The 20,970-nt window shown below is 37.2% G+C and overlaps 1 protein-coding gene across 14 annotated transcripts in view; it reads right to left on the bottom strand.

Annotated features, from left to right (window-relative positions):
• Tprg1 (tumor protein p63 regulated 1) overlaps positions 1-20,970 on the bottom strand; it is a 597,429-nt gene that overhangs the window by 86,912 nt on the left and 489,547 nt on the right. For all 14 annotated transcript variants that reach the window (XM_071615191.1, XM_071615192.1, XM_071615179.1 and 11 more), the window contains one exon: positions 10,205-10,296. In XM_071615191.1, coding sequence (XP_071471292.1) covers positions 10,205-10,296 — 92 coding nt within the window. The remainder of the gene's footprint in view (positions 1-10,204; positions 10,297-20,970) is intronic.

Here is a 20,970-nt window from a genome sequence, read left to right as displayed (position 1 = left end):
CTGGTTTAATTCCTAGGTTCTTGATCCACTTTGAGTTGAGTTTTCACATCAATGTTTATAGCAGAACAATTCACAATAGTTAAACTGTGGATGCCCTAACCTAGATGTCCTTCAGTTGATAAATGGATAATGAAAATGCAGTATATATACGCAATGGAATACTATTCAGCATTAAAAAGAGAATAAAATCATGGCATTTGCAGGTAAATGGATGGAGTTGGAGAATATAATGCTAAGTAAAGTTAGCCAATCCCCAAAAAACAAATGCTAAATGTTTTCTCTGATAAAAAGATGTAGATTCATAATGAAGTTGAGGGGTGGGGAGCATGGTGAATTAGGGGAACTCTAGATAGAGCAAAGGGGAGGGAAGGGAAGAAAGGGGTCATGGGGTAGGGAAGACAGTACATGTATGAAGACACAAATTGTGTGACTCTACTTTGTGTACAACCAGAGAGATGAAAAATGTGCTGTATATGTGTAATATGAATTATAATGCATTCTGCTGTCATACATAACAAATTAGAATTTAAAAAAATCAATAAAAATTCAACATTTCATGGCATAACAAATATTGTTGTAAGCATTATACATATATTCAGTAATTTCATCCATAAAAATAAGTTTCTTCATATCCCCATTTTATAGATGATAAAACTAAGACCAAGAGGATATGAGATTACACAATTTACAAGATTTGCAAGGTCCAATAGCTGATAAGTGATGGAACTAGGCATTTAGCAGCACCAGACATTTTTCATCTCTTGGCTCTTTCTGTGTCCTCCCTTACTGGTGGCAGTCAAGGGAAAACAAACACTTCCAAGTACACTTTTGACTGCAGTAACTAAATGCCCTCACTGACCTATAATGCAGGTCACTGAGGGACCATTAGCTATCTGGATGAGGTTGCAGCCATGGAGAATTTATAGAGAAAAGCAACGTGTTTAATTAAGTGGTTGTTGAAAACACCCACCCTGCATAAATAGATTCTGGCAACAGAGGTGCTTTTGTTGCTGCCAGAGTCCTGCCACAGGTCATTAACATCTTGATAGATTTGAGGCTCTTTTAAGCCTGAATACTTTCACCCAAGGACAGATGCAAGGCTTACTGGGCTTTGCTTTGCATTGCTTGGAGGCTAAGGGGTGCAGAGACAGGACTACACATGGACTCTGCTAGTGTCAGAAACTCTATCAAATTAAATTTGAGTCAAGCTCATAATTAGGTTCAAAGCCATAACATGTGCCATACACTGTGTGGAGTACTGGAAGGTGAGGCGAGATAGGCCAGAATTAAGTGAATCTAAATGCTTTCTCAATGTGCATGATGACTATACTCATTATAAAAGGAGTCCAAGGAAGAGAAGTTAGATTATTCTTGTTGAGGTCATATGGAATGGTTCTTTGGACTTGGTATTCCTGCTAGATAGGAGAGATCTAGGCCAGTAAACAAGCAGGGAAATGCATTCATGTTAGAGGAAATCAGGTGATGAGTAAAACCATGAGGCCAAGACATAGCATTAGAAATTTGGGGAAACACCAGACTCTTTATTTTAAGTGATTATTTCTAAAGGTAAATAGGGCTGGAGTGGGTAATTCAGTCTTACATGCAGGGTCTTAAAAATGCAATGAAATTGTATGGAGATAGTGAGGACCCATGCAAGTGCATGGACCATGAGCATGAGAGTGATCTGGATAAGTGCTTTTTAAATTATAAAGTGTACAGGAATCCTGTGACAATGCATGTTCAGGTTCAGGAGGGCCTGAGGGATGAGACTTGAGGGTCAGCATTGCTAACAAGTTCCCAGGGACCATGGTACTGCTGATCCCAGGACCACAATTAGAATAGCGGGAATCTGAATACCAGGAAGTGTGCAAAAAATGGTGTTAGGTAGAACAGTTCAGAATGTTAACTTAAGTTGCATAGTAGATTTATCCTTCAATTCATTGTGACTATAAATCTCTGATTTCTAAGGTTTGGGTCTTTTACCCTTTTAATTATTAGTAGTAGTATTTTCCATTACAGTTAATTCAGCAACCCTTATAACATTAGTAGACTGACAGGATCAAAGTGTGATTGCCTTTAGTCCATCAGTATCATTCACCATTCCCTACAGGTGTCTGAGTCTTTTAGTGATTTCTGGGCAAAGACTAAATAAAGTCAAATCAACAGCACAAGTCAGAGAAAGATCTGGAGAGGAAAAGGTCTCCAATGAACCTCTGACCCTTGTCCCTGCAAACAAAAGACAATCAACAGAGAAACTAGACACAGGCACAAAGATCATTTAACCAATTTAAACTGCAGTGATCACTGTGTCAGAAGATGAAAAAATCACAAAAGGCAGCAAGAACAGTGTAATAAGAAGACAGCGAGGCTGGGAGGGAGGTGTCATGAAGTCAAGCTCTCCTGTGACCCTTAATAAGTGGTTGCCCCTGGATAGGTCATTTAATCTCTGGATTTCTTCATCCATAAAATAAAGCCAATAGTTCCTCCTGGCCTTGTCCCCTGGGTCTGTTTGAGGACAGCAAGAGTAAAAGTGATCCCAAAGCAGTGCTGGGGGGATCAGAGGCAGCCTGGGGCCTTGAAGATGCTTCTTAGTCACCTGTTCCTCAACATTCCTTTGTCTCCCAGGCTCTCTTTGTTTTTAATTAAAGATTTGGGAGAGCTCTTTCTTCTGGAAATATCTTTCTAAACCCTTCTACTCACCTCACCAAGTCCAAGTCCAAGAAACAGAATTCTCATTTTTCAAACATGTTTCTGCCAGAGGAGCTGCAGTATGCTCAGCAGGGGATGCCCACTATGAAAGAGGCAGCCCTTGCCCATCATGAGGCTGTGATGTAATAACAAGGCACACATGGGATCGTTGCTCAATAGTGAAAGGATTATTTTTAGCAAAAGTCAGGGCAGCATAAAGGGTTTCAGTTTTATCACTGCCACTTTAGAGCTATGATGCTCTTTCTGGCCTTGATTCCCTTATCTACAAACTGGAGGTAACACTTCATTGCCTCAGACTATTGCCAGGCAGTTCAACTAAGAAAAAGTGCTTTTAAACTACAAAGTGCTACAGAAATGTTACTATTTTATCAAAAAACATATTCAGATTCATCCTGGTACCAGGGATTGAACCCAGGAGCACTTAACCAGTGAACCACGTCCCTAGCCCTTTTTAAAAATGTTTTACTTAGAGACAGGGTTGTTTTACTTAGAGTTGCTCAGGGCCTTGCCAAATTGCTGAGGCTGGCTTTGAACTCACAGTCCTCCTATCTCAGCCTCCCAAACCGCTAGGATTAAGGGCATGCTCCACTGTGCCCCACTCACCATATATTTTCATTTCTCTTTCCAACTACAAAGTCTTACTCCGCCCCAATAATAGACATCCCTACTCAATGCTTCAATTTTAGAAGAATAACAATAAGCCCTTAAATCTGGTTAATGTGGGTAGCTATTGACAGTTTGAAAAGTACTGAATAACAGGTAAACAATTGAGTAGCTTTACAAAACCTATATTGTGACCAAGAAAAATACAAGGAAAAAAAAGAGAAGTACCATTTAGAGATAATAAAAATTATATGCATTATCTCCATGTAATGGCAAATGCATGGTCAGACCAGCTTATCACAGTGCTGGGTACATTTCAAAAGCTCAATAAATGTTACTATTAAAATATAACAATACTTAGCAAAAATGCATGAAAAAAATGTGGAATAACATAACACCAAAAATTAACAGTGGATGTTTTTCATAACTAGTGAATTTCTTATGATCCAAAGAACATATTAAAACAAACTCCCAAATTAATAGAGAAAAAATAACCCCTACCCAAGTTCATGAAGCTACACCGGTAGGAACTAGAGGATCCCAAGTCTCCTAATTACAAATCTACCCACTTTCTATGACATCATTTTCCTACTTTAATTCTATGTCTGTATGTTTAATGTAGACAATTAATAGGATTTCACATTCCTATTATAACAAAGTCCTAGGATAGAAACTGGGCAGGTTGGAGCAAAGTGATAATTAAACACATTCTAAGTATTTTTCACAAAGATGAAGAGTAAGAATTACTTGATCCCACCCACCATAGGCAAGTCTTCTCATTTAGCAATAATAAAAATAATGATGATGAATCCCCACCCCCCACTTCAGCCTAATGTGTGCAGTGGAAGATTCCATCTCCTCCTGCCTCCTGAACCACTGTAGCTAAGATATCTCAGAGTATATGGTGCTGAAGAGCCACTTCACTGCTATCATATCATCCTCTCCGAGACTCCAGAAAGTGTCAAGATGGTCGTCTCAGCATTGGCTTAATGGATCACTTCTCAAGACACATACACAATTTCTTAAAGTGTACTTTTCCATAGAGCCAAGAAAGAGATTGAGAAGAGGAGGTCAGAGCTAAACAAACACTATCTTATCTTTAATGCTCTATAGGCATATAAATCTCCTTGATACATGAGGCAGAAGACCTGGCTCCTTTTAGGACACTTCTTGGGATATTCATTATGGTTTCAGCTAAACTGGGATCTAGCTGGGATCTGGGTTCTATGGATCTAGCACTCCAGTTCCCCTCCTGGCTTCTCTATCCAGGCCTTGTGTCCTTTTTCCAAATGCCTTTTTTCAAACTATTTTTCTAATTTACTGAGTAATATACCCATACAATTTAGAACACCATAAAATACTTCAACTGAATTCATTTGAATGCCATCCTTGGAAAATTACTTTACTTAATTTCTTTTTATGTCCTAAGCCTCAACATAAGGCACTATTTTAATAAACAAGCATTCCAAAATCCATTTAAAAAAAACACTTTTGAAGACAGGATATGAATCCATATGTAAAACTACCTACTCAACCTCTCCACATGGGTGCTCTATGGACATCTCAAAATCATATTTTCCAAAATTGTAATCAACAGGTTCTGTAACAGGTGAATGGTAAGATTGTTGGGAGGACTAGGTGAGACTGTGTGCATAAAGTAATGTCTATCATTTTTGTCTTATGGTGGCTTCTCAATAAAGTTGAATTATCATTTCCTTCTAAACCTGGAATAGTAGCAGGCAATCCATCGATTTCCAGGCAAAACCCGAGAGTTGTCATGGATTTTCCTCATAAACAATGAAACACAAAGATCCACAAAGCCCAGCTATGTCATATGTTATATGCTCCGTGATAAACAATGAAATTCCTTTTAGTGTTTCTCATTTAAAGAGGGGATCATGTTAATCTTTTGCAGTAGAGGGCACCAGAGTGATATTTCAGGAAGAGGAGCCTGTTGTCATTTCCAGCTGGGGTCAGCAAGATGGATAAGAGCCAGCAAAGCCTGCCTCAACCTCAGGTCCAGAAAACAGTCTCTCTGCAACCATGTAGCCTTGGACATGCTGCAATAACATTTCTCTGATTGCCTCTGTGCATACTTTATGCATCCATTCATCAATGAAAAAGGTAACTTTTAATGAATTGCATAATAACTTCTTAATGTAAGAATAGTATTTCCTCAATTTTTAAAATAGTATTATGATGTAAGAGTTGCAGACAGGCTATGCTTTTAAATTTCACCTTCATTGTTAACATTTTCCATTACTTTCTTAAGTTTTGAAAATCAACAAAACAATAATCAAAAAATAAAGCTCTGACCCGTGGTGTTTATCAATTTCCACAGTGTAATGTTGTCACTGTGGCTGAATTTAAGCTGCCAACATAATAGCAGTGAATGGGGAGTTAGGAAGAAATGTGTCATAGCACAACATAATTGATATTTCATTAATCAAATATAATGGTCAAAAATTACCTCAGGAGCATGAATAACAAGAAAATGAAATAAAATAATCATAAAGTGGTGAGTTTTGACTATATTTATTTTTATTTTACATTATATTTTATGAAATTTTTATACAAATTAGTTTTAATAATAACTGGTTCTTAAAATTCCTGAAACTCACCAATCACCTCTTATGAGCTAGTATAAATCAACTTTAATACACCATTTGGTAAGTCCCTGACTGATACTATACAAGTAAATATCTGTCACCCAACCTTCCACACATTGGTTTGTCCTTGACATTTCAAACACATTAAGGTCAAAAATCCTCATCCACAATTTCATGGTAACAAAGCTCTGAAGATAGCAGATGTGGTACCAGCACATTTTATACCTGGACCTGCCATTCACAGTTTTATTTATCTTACTTTGAATCACACATTTCTCTTCAAAATAATTACTGTATTTAATTAAGGGGGGGCTATCTTAGATTCTTATATTTCTACTTGGGACATAAAATAATAAATATTATGCATTGTTTTACCTTTTTTTTTGGGGGGGGTGCCAGGGATTAAACCAAGGGAGTGTTTAGCCACATCCACATTTTTTTTTTTTTTTGAGACAGGATCTCACTAAGTTGCTGAGGTTGGCTTTGAACTTACAATCCTCCAGCCTTAGCCTCCTAGTCATTGGGATAACAAGTATGCATCAATATGCCCAGCTTTTTTCACCATTCTAAAATCTGAAAAACTCTCAGTTTTGATTCACATCAGTTTCCAAAGATTTTAAATAACTGATTATGGGCTTATACTGATCTTCATAAAATGTCAATACATTTCTTTTTGCCAACCCTTCAGTGTCTTCACATCACTAATGGGATAGAATCTCAGTTTTTTAGCATAATGCAAAAGGCCCATAAGCATTTACTTCTCCAATTTCTCCTCCTGAGAATTTCCACGTTGTCCTTCTCCATCAAACTATTTCTAGGAGTCTGACCAACCATGACTAATGACTGAATTGAGCTCATCAATCACTGCACACCTGCATCTTATACCTTTTGGAAAGAATCAGAATCCAATCAGCCTCATGACTACTAGAGCGGTGTTGTCTATCTTCCCTGCTCTATCACTTCCACCTCTCCATCTGGCCATTTCATGCACCCCAACCTCCATTTCTCATTTGTAAAATGGTGATCATAAAAGCAACAAGGTTGCAGGAAGTTAAAGCAAATTTATGAATGTAAACATATGCTTTAATGTGCCAGGTATATTAAAAGGCCTTTTACATTCATCATTCTGAAACTGGAATTCTTATTTAAAAGCAGATATACTTTGCATTGCTGGCAGAGCAACCAGAGGCATCTCATCTCCATGCAGGAGCTGAGAGTCAATGTGCATGAAGCCCCATTATCTCCATTATACACAGAAGTGTTATGAGAGGGTATTGTGTGGTTGGTGGGATTAAAGAAGATGGTCTACATTGAGGATTTTATAATTCATGGGACCTGAATGAATGAGTCTCCCTTCTCTATAAAATAAAGAAGCAAGAGGCAGAGTAGTCCCAGGCTCTCTCTTTCTGAGCTTGTATGTTTGTTTGTTTGATTTGGTTTTATTGTTTTGCTGTTGCTGTTTTAGCAGCCCATTTTCTTTGTTCTCATTACTACTGTTTCTTTCCCCTTTCCCCATATTGATGTCCTACAATCTCTAATCAAACAAACAAAAAGACTTAACTCTTCAAGACCTTTGGGAGCTTCTGTCAACCCTCCTCTTTCTGACAATGGGGCCTCCCTCCTGTGTCTGAACAATCACAGTGACTGAGCCTCATTCATTGAGTTCAGAAGCCAGCCCTTCCTATTGGACAAGACCCCAAAGGACCAGCTTTAAGTTTTAAGTAGCAAAGAGAAGAAAGTAGCAATTCTCACCATTGTGGAAATGACTGAAATCAGGACCTTTTTTGAAACCATCTTTTAATTGGAAGGAGAAATTAAAGAATTATGGCAGAGAGGCAGACTGAAAAGAATACCAAACTCATCTCATATAAAGTGAGATCGGTTCCAAACTGTAGGAAAGAAATGTGAAAGCAAACATGATTGCATGGAACCCCATGTACACAAGATAGATCACTCATTGTTGTCCTTAATTTAGATAAGTACCAAAAAATAAAAGAGAAATGGAAAATGAGTCTATAGATAGGCTTTACCCATTTCAGAGCTTCTTATTAGATTCAAAACTGGGTTCAAAGTTTGGGTCTTTGGGACATAGCTGTTCATATTTATCTGAAATTAATGATTGTACTAATTATTGTAGCTGATATTAAGTCAAGCACCTAGAATTATGGTGCTAAGCTTCCATGCAGATTGAACAATCTGATTTATCTTTGGTCTACTTACATCTGCAAGTCTTTATAATCACTAAACAAAAATCAAACAAACAAAAAGGCACATTTTTATACAAATAAAACCAAACTATTTAAATATACAATATTAACTAAATTAATGGTCTATCATTTGAGAACTCAAAAAGGGTTACAACTAGATTTTGAAAGGCCATATTTATGCATTCTTCCTTATAAGAGAGATGCATTACCAAAACAAATTAGGTAAGAATTTATTTCTGATTGTACCTCTAGAATCTATGTGGATATGGTCCTAATTAAAGCAGGGTTTTTATTTGCTTTAGTCAAATTTTACTCTGTGTAAGGAGAATGGGGGGTAAGGAATAACATGGAGACTGTTCAAAGTAAATTATTGAAAAGCCTGAATTATAGGCTTCCCTTTTCATTAGTGTTAACTCAGAAATGATAGAGATGGGATAGGATGCAAATGAAGGTAGAGACAACAAAAGATGAAGAAGGGGAAAGGGAAGGAGAAGATGGAAAGGAAGATGGAGAGGAGGAGGATGGAGAAGCAGTCTTTAATTGATAGTTCGTGCTTGGGAATAGAGGAGGACACTAAAGTAAATCTCACTATCGTGTAATTCCAAAAGACACTAATTAAAAATAAAACTATAAGTAAATAACAGAAAGACTTCAGTAGAGAGAAGGGAACAGGAGGGAGGAGGGTAAGAAAAAGGAAATTACTGGGGGCTGAATTAGAGCACATTACATTCGATGCTTTTATAATTATGTAAAAATGAATCCTAATCTTATGTATAATGAAAATATATTTAAAAAGAAAAGAAAATCCTCTATGCTATAGACACTTTGCAGATATCATCTTATTTAGTCTTCTCAAGAACCATTTTATAGATGAAGAAACAAAGGCTCAAATTGGACAGGCAAGTTGTATTTCAAAAGTTCTATTCATCCAATTCTGGAACCCATTTGAAAGAATAGTATAAAATAGAGATTAATCAGACAGACTCACAGGTAGTTTGGCTCTATTTCCTGTTGTTTGAGGCATTTGTTCTGCTGGCCTGGGATGTTAAACTTTCAAGTGTTGCCCTCTTTCAACTGAGTTAAATATGTCCGACTTAACTAAATTATTCTTCCCTCATAGCATAGGAATCACTGAGCTTCTCTGCGGATTCTTTGGCAATCAGGTTACCAGGCCAGAAAACAGAAGTTATTGAATACATTAAGTGTCATAGAAGGATATTCACATTTTCCATTTAATATTATGTGTTCTGTCGTAAATAAATTAACTAATTAAATAAATAAAAGAGTTGCCTCTTTCCCTTATCATGTGGATATTTTGCTTTTTGTTGTAAAAAACATGAAATCACTAATATTCACTGGGTGGGTAAAGAAAGGGTCACTCAGACAATAGTTTCTAGGCCCAACAAAAAGTTAAACATCTGCATGCTGAAAATTTGCAATGAGAACTCTCATCATTAAGATAAGCGTTGAGGGGTAAATGCAGGAGGGTAATAATATAAGGACTTATGTGTTAGACTTGTTTTTTATCCTAATTTCCACAGGTGGCCTGGTATTCCTTCTCATATGGCTGACTGTACATAAAATACAATTTAAACTATACAAGTTGATCCATTAATTCCCTTTCCTACTCAAAGCAATTCAGGGAAGGTACCATTCTTGAAGTTGCACATTTATTCTACACACTGCCAGCCTGAGATCTTAACCTTGAACTCTACTTTCTTGCCATTACACTGGAATGGAATGATTAATAGCCCAACATGGTTATAGGAAATGAGACTAGAACTAGAGATTTAGGAAGTTAATGCATCAGTCATTGAGAGCCATGCCACAGGCCTGCCCTGAAGTAGTCTTAGTAACGGCCAAACAAGAGGACCAGCCCAGATAACAGCAGGAAAAGTCCAAACTGGCCATTTGATCAGCCATGCGACAGAAGGAACTTGTCTTCCTAGATGGAAAAGCCAATCAATTCTCATATAGCAACCAGAAGAAAATCTATCAGAGGTTCATTTCTTGTTCTGCTATAGTGATGTCAAGGAAAACATTTCCAGTCTAGTTCCTTTGGCCATAGCTACTCACTCTGTCAGGAGCCAGAAGCCTTGAATGGTCTCTCCATAAGTCTCAGCTATGTGGCCTTTCAAGTCCTCCAGGGCAGTCTCAATGGCCCCTGGCTGCAGGGAAGAAGAAAATACCTACTTTAGAGAAGATTAGGCCACTTTGTTAGAATATCCCAGATTTGTTAGAATAACCCAGCCGTTCCTCCACAAAGCAATTCAGGGAAGGTACCATTCTTGCAGTTGCACATTTATTCTACACACTGCTAGCCTGAGATCTTAGCCTTGAACTCTACTTTTTAACAATTTGCTGAGCATTGGTGAAGCAAAAGTAATCCAAGTCTTACTCCTACTTTCTCATGCAAATGCAGACAGCCATTTTCAGAGGACCAATTTTTCCAAGTATGTTAATCAGGAAATTTCAAGTATTTAGAACTGTATACATTTTTAAATCAAACCTTTCTCTTAGGAGAACACTTCAATAAAACAGAATAGCATTTTTCTTCCAATGCTTTGATCATAAATTTTAGCTCATTCTGAGAGATGAGCTTTTTTTTTTACCTTTCTGCCTCACTTTCTTGGCTCTTTCCCAAATAAGTGTTTCTGCTTACTGGCCTAGTTCTACTTATTGATCGACACCTATCCTAATGAAGCCTGAACTAGACTGGCAGTGAGTCTAGATTGGTAAATCAAGTCAGATCTGATGGAGGAGGCCAATTTGAGTCCAGAAAGTTGGAGAGGGATTGAAATGCTAATGCCTTCAGAGACTTTCATTCACCCTCACCAAGATAACCTGCCCCTGCTCCAACCTGCTGCTAAGGTAACCTGTCCCAGGGATTGTCCCTCCCTAAGGGAGTTGTTAATTATGCCCTCTTCCTGTCCAGATCATTTCTCCCCAGCCCCTCCAGCCCACCTGTTTCCCACCTTTTGGCCATCCTACCGAGGATCTCCTGGGCTTAGTCCCTGCTCAGGAAGAAAAAGATAAGGGAAAGAGACCAGGAGAACAAAGGAAGCCTAAGACATATAAAAAAGGCAAAACCCCTCACTTTTTGGGATACCAGGATATCAGCTATGGCCCCCTTCTCCCTCCCGGGAGAAGTCTATGTTACCCTTTTTAAACAAACCCTGCTTTATATTCTTGCCTCGGCCTGCTTCCCTAATGTTGTACTTCAACAGGTGAGGGAGCAGAATTCATCACTGGTAACTAAGAGTATCACTGATAAGTTCATACTTTCTAGCTCAAAGATCATAAACTTTGGTGCACATGGAAATCACCTGGAGTATGTGTTGGAATACATATTTATGGGATCATCCCAGAATTTCTTATTCTGTCAATCTGGGTCAGGAAAAAGATAATTTGTATTTCCAACAAGTTCCCAAGTGATGTTGTCAGTGTGAAGTTTGTACTTATAAGAATCAATGCCATCAAGGCAACTATTCTCAGTCCTTGGTTGCATACCAGAATTGCCAGGGAGGTTTGAAAAATCCTAACACCAAGGATGCAGACTAGAACGAGTATACCAGAAACTCAGTGGACGGGGCCCATGTCTAAGTATACCAAGAAATTTAAAGCATCCCAGATTATCCCTATACCCAGTCAAGGTGGAGAACCACTATAGCCTGAGACTTATAAAATCTGTTTTATTTTATTGATAAGAAGAGATTACAAGAAAATTGACCCTTCATTTTTAGGTATCTAACATGGTGCTGACTCTGTTCCCAGCACCGGGCTGCAGTAATGACAATTCAGTTGTAATATCTCATATGAATTCTCTGTATAATAGGACTTTAATGCCAAATATCTAAACTGCTGTACATATTAACATTCCTAATCCTCTTAGTATAAGACCCTCCTCTCACAAAAGGAAACAGGGACCCTAGCCTGGCCAGGACTGATGCAAATACTTGCTGGTTGTATGATTATCATTTGCTTGTTTTTTTCTACCTTTGATAAAAGGCTCTGAAACACTTAGAACATAATGTCCATTTGTTAAGGAAAAGATTATGGGAACCTATCTATGAAAAACAAGAAAGGAATTTAGCTGCTTCAGCTGGAATGAGGGTAAATGATACAGTGTCACTTACTTAGCTCCTCCCCAAGCCCATCATCCAGGAATGAACAGCATTGAGTGACCTGGGTTCATATTCCAGATCTGTCACTGATTAACTCTGTGATGATAGCTAATTATTTGGTTTTCCTGGACCTCCACTTCTTTGCCAGTGAGATGAGAGACTGGACTAAGCCAAAATTTTATGAGACAAGCTGATGAGCAAAACATCCTATAAACCTTCGGGGAAATATGATCAGAGCCCTTAGAGTGAGAGACTCTGATTCCATCATTTTAACAAGTTTCTCACTGAGTTGGATAGTCAGCCTGTGGACTGAGTGATTTCTAACTCTATCACTGTCCGCTGCTGGCTAGAGAGTTGTCAGAGAGCTAACATGGCCTCTCAGGCTTGCTGAAGCCTGTCATGAAATCAGTAACTTCTGGAACTTGCGTCCAATGCACCTTGAACTTCTGCTAACTGAGAAGTTGGTGCCAACATGACTCATTTCCTGAGATTCTGCAGGCAAGGTTAAACTGCCCTGGAGGGAGATTCCCATGATCTCCTGACCGTCCTCCCTTCACCGAACCTGGGCACCCATTCTGCAGTCTGACTTTTCCAAGTACACTGTTAAAAGTTTTCTAAGAAAAATAATGCTTCTTTGATGAGTCAGCATGGGTACTTTTCTCTCTTTTTGTATCACAGAATTTTGGCCTCTCACAAATATAATTCAGTAGTGACACTAATACTTTCCAGAAAAAAGTGAAGTTGGAGAATAATGAAATAATCCCCAAATAAGCATTTTATTGAATACTTTTATGCCAGGCATTTTGCCAAAATATGTGAAGATAAATATAATAATGTAGAACATTTTCTAAACCTTACTTATCTTCCCTATGTAAAGTAATTGGCAAAGTCGATGAAAAAGAAAAATGATTTACATTTCTCTAATTGCTAGAGATGTTGAATATTTTTTCATATGTTTGTTGATTAATTGTATATCCTCTTCTGAGAAGTGTCTGATCAGTTCCTTGGACCACTTGTTGATTGGGTTATTTGGTTTTTTTGTTTGTTTGTTTGTTTGTTTTTGGTGTTAAGGTTTTTGAGAGATTTAAATATCCTTGAGATTAGTGATCTATCTGATGTGCTTGTGGTAAAGATTTGCTCCCAAAATGTAGGCACTCTATTCACCTCACTGATTGTTTGTTTGTTTGTTTGTTTTCTGAGAAGAAGCTTTTCAGTTTGAATCCATCCCATTTATTGATTCTTGATTTTAATTCTTGCGCTATAGGAGTCTTGCTATTAAGGAAATTGGGGCCTAATCTGACATGATGAAGATTTGGGTCTACTTTTTCTTTCATTAGACGCAAGGTCTCTGGTTTATTTCCTAGGTCCTTGATCCACTTTGAGGTGAGTTTTGTGTATGGCAAGAGATAGAGGTTTAATTTCATTTTGTTACATGTGGATTTCCAGTTTTCCCAACACCATTTGATGAATCTTTTCTCCAATGTATGTTTTTGGCATCTTTGTCTAATATAAGATAACTGTAGTTATGTGGGTTAGTCTCTGTGTTCTTTATTCTGTACCATTGGTCTATAGGTCTATTTTGGTGCCTATACCATGCTGTCTTTGTTACTATTGCTCTGTAGTATAGTTTAAGGCCAGGAATAGTAATGCCACTAGCTTCACTCTTCTTGCTAAGAATTGTTCAACATCTCTAGCAATTAGAGAAATGCAAATCAAAACTACTTTAAGATTTCATCTCACTCCAGTCAGAATGGCAGCTATCAAGAATACAAACAACAATAAGTGTTGGTGAGGATGTGGAGAAAAAGGCACACTCATACATTGTTGGTGGGACTGCAAATTGGTGAAGCCAATCTGGAAAGCAGTATGCAGATTCCTTGGAAAACTTGGAATGGAACCACAATTTGACCCAGCTATCTAACTCCTCGGTCTATACCCAAAGGACTTTAAAACAACATACTACAGGGACACAGCCATATCAATGTTTACAGTAGCACAATTCACAATAGCTAAATTGTGGAACCAACCTAGATGCCCTTCAGTAGATGAATGGATAGGGAAACTTTGGTATATATACACAATGGAACATTACTCAGCATTGAAAGAGAATAAAATCATGGCATTTGCAGGTAATGAATGGAGTTGGAGAATATAATGCTAAGTGAAGTAAGTCAATCCCAAAAACCAAAGGCTGAATGTTTTCTTTGATATGAGGATGCTGACTCATAATGGTGATGAAGGGGTAGCATGGGAGGAATGGAGGAACTTTAGATAGGGCAAATGGGAGGGAGGAAAAGGGAGGGGTCAAGGAGGTAGGAATGATGGTGGAATTAGTTAGACCCTACGTACATGTATGAAAACACAAGTGGTGTGAAAATACTTTGTGTACAATCAGTGACTTGAAAATTTGTGCTCTGTCTGTATGATAGTAAATGAATTGCATTCTGCCATTGTATATAACAAATTAGAATAAATAAACAATAAAAATGATCTAACTTTTTTTGAGAGAGAGAGAGAGAGAGAGAATTTTAATATTTAGTTTTCGGTGGACACAACATCTTTGTTTGTATGTGGTGCTGAGGATCGAACCCGGGCCATATGAGCGCGCTACCACTTGAGCCACATCCCCAGCCCATGATCTAACTTTTAATCCAGACATTCCACCTCTGAAAATCAGAAATTTCTGCATATGTGCAAATGACAAGTGTAAATTCTTTGCAGTCATGTTTTGGGGTAGCAGCATTTGGGGGGAAGAAAACCACAAGTACCTATGAATAGGGTACTAGTGAGATATATTTTGATGTAAATTTATACAAGTAACATGACAAAGGAATAAAAATAATGAAGAAATTTGTGTTAATATGGAAAGATTTCCAAGTATTTTATCAAATGAAAGGCAAAAGTTATCAGAAGAGAGAATAAAATAGGCCACTTTCTGTGTAAAAAGAAGTGGAAATAAGAACTAGTATTCCCACTTACTTGCACTGGCCTGAAGAAGCTCTAGCAGGGTCTATAAGAACTATTAAGAGTGGATTCCTATAGAGGGAAGAATTGATGTAAATGGACAGAGGTGATGTTTTACTGCACACCTTTTCAAAAGTTCAATACTAAAAATGAAGTTTTTTCTTTACCAAACTGGTTGGTAGCCTCTGGAGCTCCCTCCAATTCTCTGTGTGTTATTCTTACCTTCAGTGAAAATAATGGTCAAGCCCTTATAAAACATAGAAAGGAAAGGGGCCTCCATAAAGAATTTCACTCTCCTTTATTTTATTATTGTTGGTCACTATAATAAATTAAGATTAATCATCTAGTGTGAAAAGTATTGAGTGAAATAATAAAATAAAATGTTCAAACATTTTGAATTTTGCCTGGAATGTCAGTATTTAAATTTTAGCCTTTCTTGGGATGTGTGATGAGTCACCTCAATATTCTGTACATCCATACATATTACATGTATAAGATAATAACATATTGGGAGATGTCATGAAACATCACATATAAAAATATTGACAAACACTGACTAACAAAGGTTCTATCTATCATCTTTCTCATTATTGCTAATATAAAATAGAAGGGAAATAATCATAGCAGAATTTGGGGAGCAAATGGATAATATCATCCAACAATTAGCTCTGAGACTTACATTAGAAGCATAATGAGTAGTACCATCTCTTACAGTCTATCCCTGAATAGTTTCTATCAAGGCAAATTACTCCTTCAAGGCAAATTACTCAGGGAATCCCCCCAAAAATAAGTGTGTGTTTTCCTGCATTTCCTTAAATTAGGCTAGCCAAGGGTCACTAGTCACAAAAACTATATCCATACCCATACTCTTTTCCATGTAAGGAGCTCTTCAGTTGGACAGTAAGGGGAAGGGATGGTACAGGAAAAAATGTTCCTAGAGACTCAGGCACTCAGGTTTCTCCTGTGAGCACCATCATGGTAAGATAGAAATCACTTTGCAAGGATAACATATGGTAATAAAATCAGCTCTAAATCAGATGTGATTTATAAAGGCAAAGTAAATATGTCTTTCCCTGAAAATGAAGACAATCCATTTTGTCACATTGCTATTAAGGGTCTGCCCTCAAAAAGAAAAAAAAAATCATCTTTATTGCAATCTTCAAGGAATATCAGTATAGAGCAGGGAGTTGAGAAACCTCTTGCTCAGTGAGATATCTATTTTCTAGACCAAAAAGAAGTTCACACAGGCAATAACAATAAAATTAATAGATGCATTTATCCCCCATGTGAGAGCAAGACACAGGGAACCCTATAGCAAATGAAGAGGGAAAGAGAGAGACTATGAAAGCCAAATTAGTGTCATGGAAGCAATGACATCTCTTTACACAATGGGAAGTCCTGAACCTGCTTATTAAAGTCTCGTTGCTCACAATAGAACACAGGCTATAAAAAGGCCATGGGGAACCATTAATTAAATATTAAAAGATCAAATAGTTTTAGTCCCATTAGTTTGTATGTAATTTACATTCTCAAGTACAAATTTAGAGATAATTCCCCATCCCAAATCGCTTTCAACTTTCTGATAAGGTATCTGCAAATATAGAGTCCTACAGGGAGTTTAAAAATATCTTTCCCCATGTGGATTAAGTATTATTTCTTTCATAAGAAGTTGCTTTTGAATACAGTCTCCACAACTAAGATGATTATCATAATGTACCTCAAGTTATTAGCCTTGAGGGATACTTTTGTTCAGAGAAGGCACTAGTCTATATTTAGATATGTCTAAGCAATAATAGCAGATGAGCTCAAACTGGAAGAAAAAGTTATCAAGCGTATAGATGACAAGGGGTTTAGACCTTCACTTCTGTGACCTCTAACTCACTCTTCTAGGTCAGAGGTAGTGCAGTGTGTTGGAAAGTGTCAAGAGTCCTGAATTCTGGACCTACTTCCCAGTCCTTCATGGTCTCTAGGTTGCTGCCTGATCTTGGTTGGACAAGATACACCTCCTTTGTGTGCTTTATGGGGTATTTTAGACATTCTCTAAGACCTTCTACCACTGAACAGAATTCTCCTAAACTAAGTCAGAGTGGCATCAATTGGGGAAATAATAGTATGAAAGCCTGATGGAAGGAAATAACCTCCTTTGACTGATTAGTAAAGAACAATGAGGTTTTAAGGACCAGACTGATTTCTTTCATGATCTGATACTCAGTCCTATATTTAATAACTGAGATTAAGATGTTAACATTACCTCTTGTTGGCCAAGAATTAATCTGAATTTTCATTTCAGTTATCCTTTTACAAAGCCAACTTGAAATTCATTTAGTTGATTCTTTTTATTATAGCACTGACAGGTCTATCTGGTACCTGAGTTAGTTTATCCTGCCACAGAAAGCCAAGAAATGGCTTTCCTTCCTAGTTTAAATTATACACATAAAAAACAACCTAAATATCCAACAAATGTTAAATAAATTTCAGTATATCCCCACAGGGGGATATTATAGAACTGTTAAAAATAATGTTACAAGGCTGGAGGTGTTACTCAATGGTAGAGTACATGCCTAGCATATGCAAAGCCCTGGGTTTAATTCTCATTCACTCTCTCTCTCCCTCTCACACACACACACAAATGGTATAGAAGGATATTATTGACATAGAAAATAATATTGAGCATACAATCTCACTTTACATAAAAATTATATATGTAAGAAGTTTAAAAAGATATATACCCAAAGGTGTAAGTGAATAGTCAATACTGTTTGGTTAGTTTTCAGTAGTGGGATTATGGTGACTTCTATTTTGTTTATCCATATTTCCTAATTTTGTATTGATAAACCATTTTATGTGCAATGATTTTTAAATCTTTTAGTAAAATAAAATGCTGACCAAGAAATCTTTTCATTCACTCACTGCTCTTCTGAATCTGCAACATCTATCCCTCAAATTCTTGATCTGTAATAATTTTTTTTTTCATTGAAGCACTGGCTCCAGAACTATGAAATGGCAGCTGGAAACTGGTTCTAGCCCCAGCTTTGCTCTTTCTAGCCTCATGGGCAAGTCAAAGCTCACTAATAACATTCAGTCAGCAGCTCCCCCTTTCTGGCCTTTATTTCCCTCTGCAACTGAATGGATTGACAAGCTCCTTGGGGTACAAAGTGTGGACTGTGGACAAAAACCTTCAGTGTTTCCAGAAGGTTTGTAGAAGTGCAGAATCTAATTTGTTTGCACAGTAGCGATTAAGAAGCCCTGTACGACAGCATCTCAGATCTCACTTCAGCTCTAAGGAGAGATACTTTCTGAAGAGGTTCATAGATTTGAAACTTTATGAGTCTTGGTTTTATTTAATTATCTCTTCAGAAAATAAACTGGCTCTTGTTTACGCCTATAGACCCTAACATCTCCATTTCTATCTCATCCTGGAATTCCTGTGACATCCTGGGCATCTCAATGCCATTCTTATAACCACATATAGAAATGTGAATGTTAACCGAGAAAAGGCATCCATAAGAACAATTTTGAAATAATTTATGAAATGTTGATAAATGTGTCATATACTCTGAGAACTTTTATAGAATTAGCTTATTTAAACCTGACATAAGACTGGGGTTTTTATCCACACTTTTCAGATGAAGAAATTCATACACACACACACACCTTTCCATTTTCTCAACTACCACCACATCAGGAGATCTGTTGTTTATAAGCTAGTAAAACTGAGTTAATCCTTTATTTATTTTTTTTAAAAAGCCTGTCATTATAAATTTCAGTTGAATCAACAGTTGTCCTTTCATTATCCTCACATGTGCTAACACACATTGGTTATGCTCACAGGCTAGAAAGAACTCATGCCTTTTAGTCTGAAGGAGAGCAAATGTTGAGTGCACTGGGAATTTTGCCCTCATGGCCAATAAAGAGTTTTCAGATACACAATAGACTCACCAATAAAATGAGAATAAGCTTTTGAGAACTTAGGGTTGTTTTCTACACACCTGATGAAGATGTTCTTCACGCTGATTAGACTGATTCACTGAAAACTCTTATACAAGGGCCATAAATTCAATTGTGCATGATAAGAAGAGCAGTGCATTTGACTGGGTAGGCAGATTCAGAATCTAGCTGCAGATTTTCCATTAATAGTGTGTGGCTTTCAGAGTTCAATTCACTCCTCTGAAATTTCAATATGTTCACTTTTAAGAAAAATATGGTAAGCCCTCCCCTGCCTACCACACATTTTCACTGCAGGGAACCAAACAGATAAAGGATGTGAATTTATTAAATAAGTCACACAGAGACACAATAGATGTGAATTTATTAAATAAGTCACACAGAGACACAATAATAAAAGCATTATGGAAATATATAATAACATATGTAGTGGCTTTGGATTGTGTCAATTTAGCTAAGCTGGAACTACATTTTCTAGAATTGTGTTTGCTTTATTTCCAAAGTGGAGTTGGCTGAAAGAGACATCAGTGCAAGATTCAAAAGGCAAAAATGAAATATCAGTCATTTTCCTTGCTGAAAATCAGTATAGGTCATTTATACACTGGGGCAGCTTGTGTTCAAGGCAACTACTACCTGGTCCCCTTGATGATAAGGAGTGGAACCTGTACCAGTATATCCATATTAGTCTGATTTCCTCCCCGAGATTCTCCTAACCCTGGGTTGGCTAAGTGAGCAGTGCAGTGGCATTAGTTACCAGCTACTAAAAATGAATCCCAGTGCTGGGAATGTGGCTTGGTAGTAGATTACTTTCCTGGCATGCCCTGGGTTATAAATACATACATACATACATACATACATACATACATACATACATACATACATAAGATGGATATCATCAAAGTTAGATGATGGCAGATAGACAAAGGTTTACTTTGTCCTGAGAAGTTTCAGTTTTGCCATGTATTTTTTCCCTCTTCACTATTCCCTATTCCCTCTTTACAACTGCTTACTGGTTGACCTATACCAAATTAGGCCCATCACCAGATGCAAAGACAACATCTCTACATGGAGTTTTAGTCAGGTTTCACGATTGCCTTGGCTCCCAATGATAAATCCCTTACTCTATATCACTGCATTGCTCCTTTTCATCAAACCCCGACTTCATCAATATCAAAGATTATAAACCTCTAGAGGATGCTTTGATTTCCTTTGCAGCTCTATCTCATAATTTAACTTTGCAGATTCAATAAAGTTCACATATTTTGGAAAGCAGACCATATGTTTGACATATGCAAAAAACATAAACACACACATAATATAGAACCTACCAAAGCACCTTGCACATAAGAATCTACATAATGTTTAAGCACACACAACCAGACACACACACACACACACACACACAAACTCACACACATTCAATTGCTTTAGTTAAAAGTGTATCGTAAAAATATATTTGTAAGGATACTAAATTAGAATTCATTAGTGAAATCTTTGTAAATAGTTGCAAATTCTTGGCCCCAAATATTTATGATATTAAGTTGAAAAACATTTTTTTCAACCAGCGATTATTCCTTGCACACGAAAATTACACCTCTGAGGTCACAGTGCAATTCCCTAATTTTACCCCTAATTGATAATAGCTAACCACTACCTTTATTGACAAGAACATTGAAGAACTGAGAAAGAAGATTAAAAAAAAAAAAAAGCTCAAGAGGGAAAGTACTAGAAACTCAGGAAGTACCTGATCCAGATGCAATAAATTTAAGACACCTTTTTACATCCAGTTAAAAGAGCCTCAACCTCACC

The sequence above is a fragment of the Marmota flaviventris genome, chromosome 8, assembly GCF_047511675.1.
Source record: "Marmota flaviventris isolate mMarFla1 chromosome 8, mMarFla1.hap1, whole genome shotgun sequence".
NCBI lineage: Eukaryota > Metazoa > Chordata > Mammalia > Rodentia > Sciuridae > Marmota > Marmota flaviventris.
This window is presented reverse-complemented; position numbering and strand designations above follow the sequence as displayed.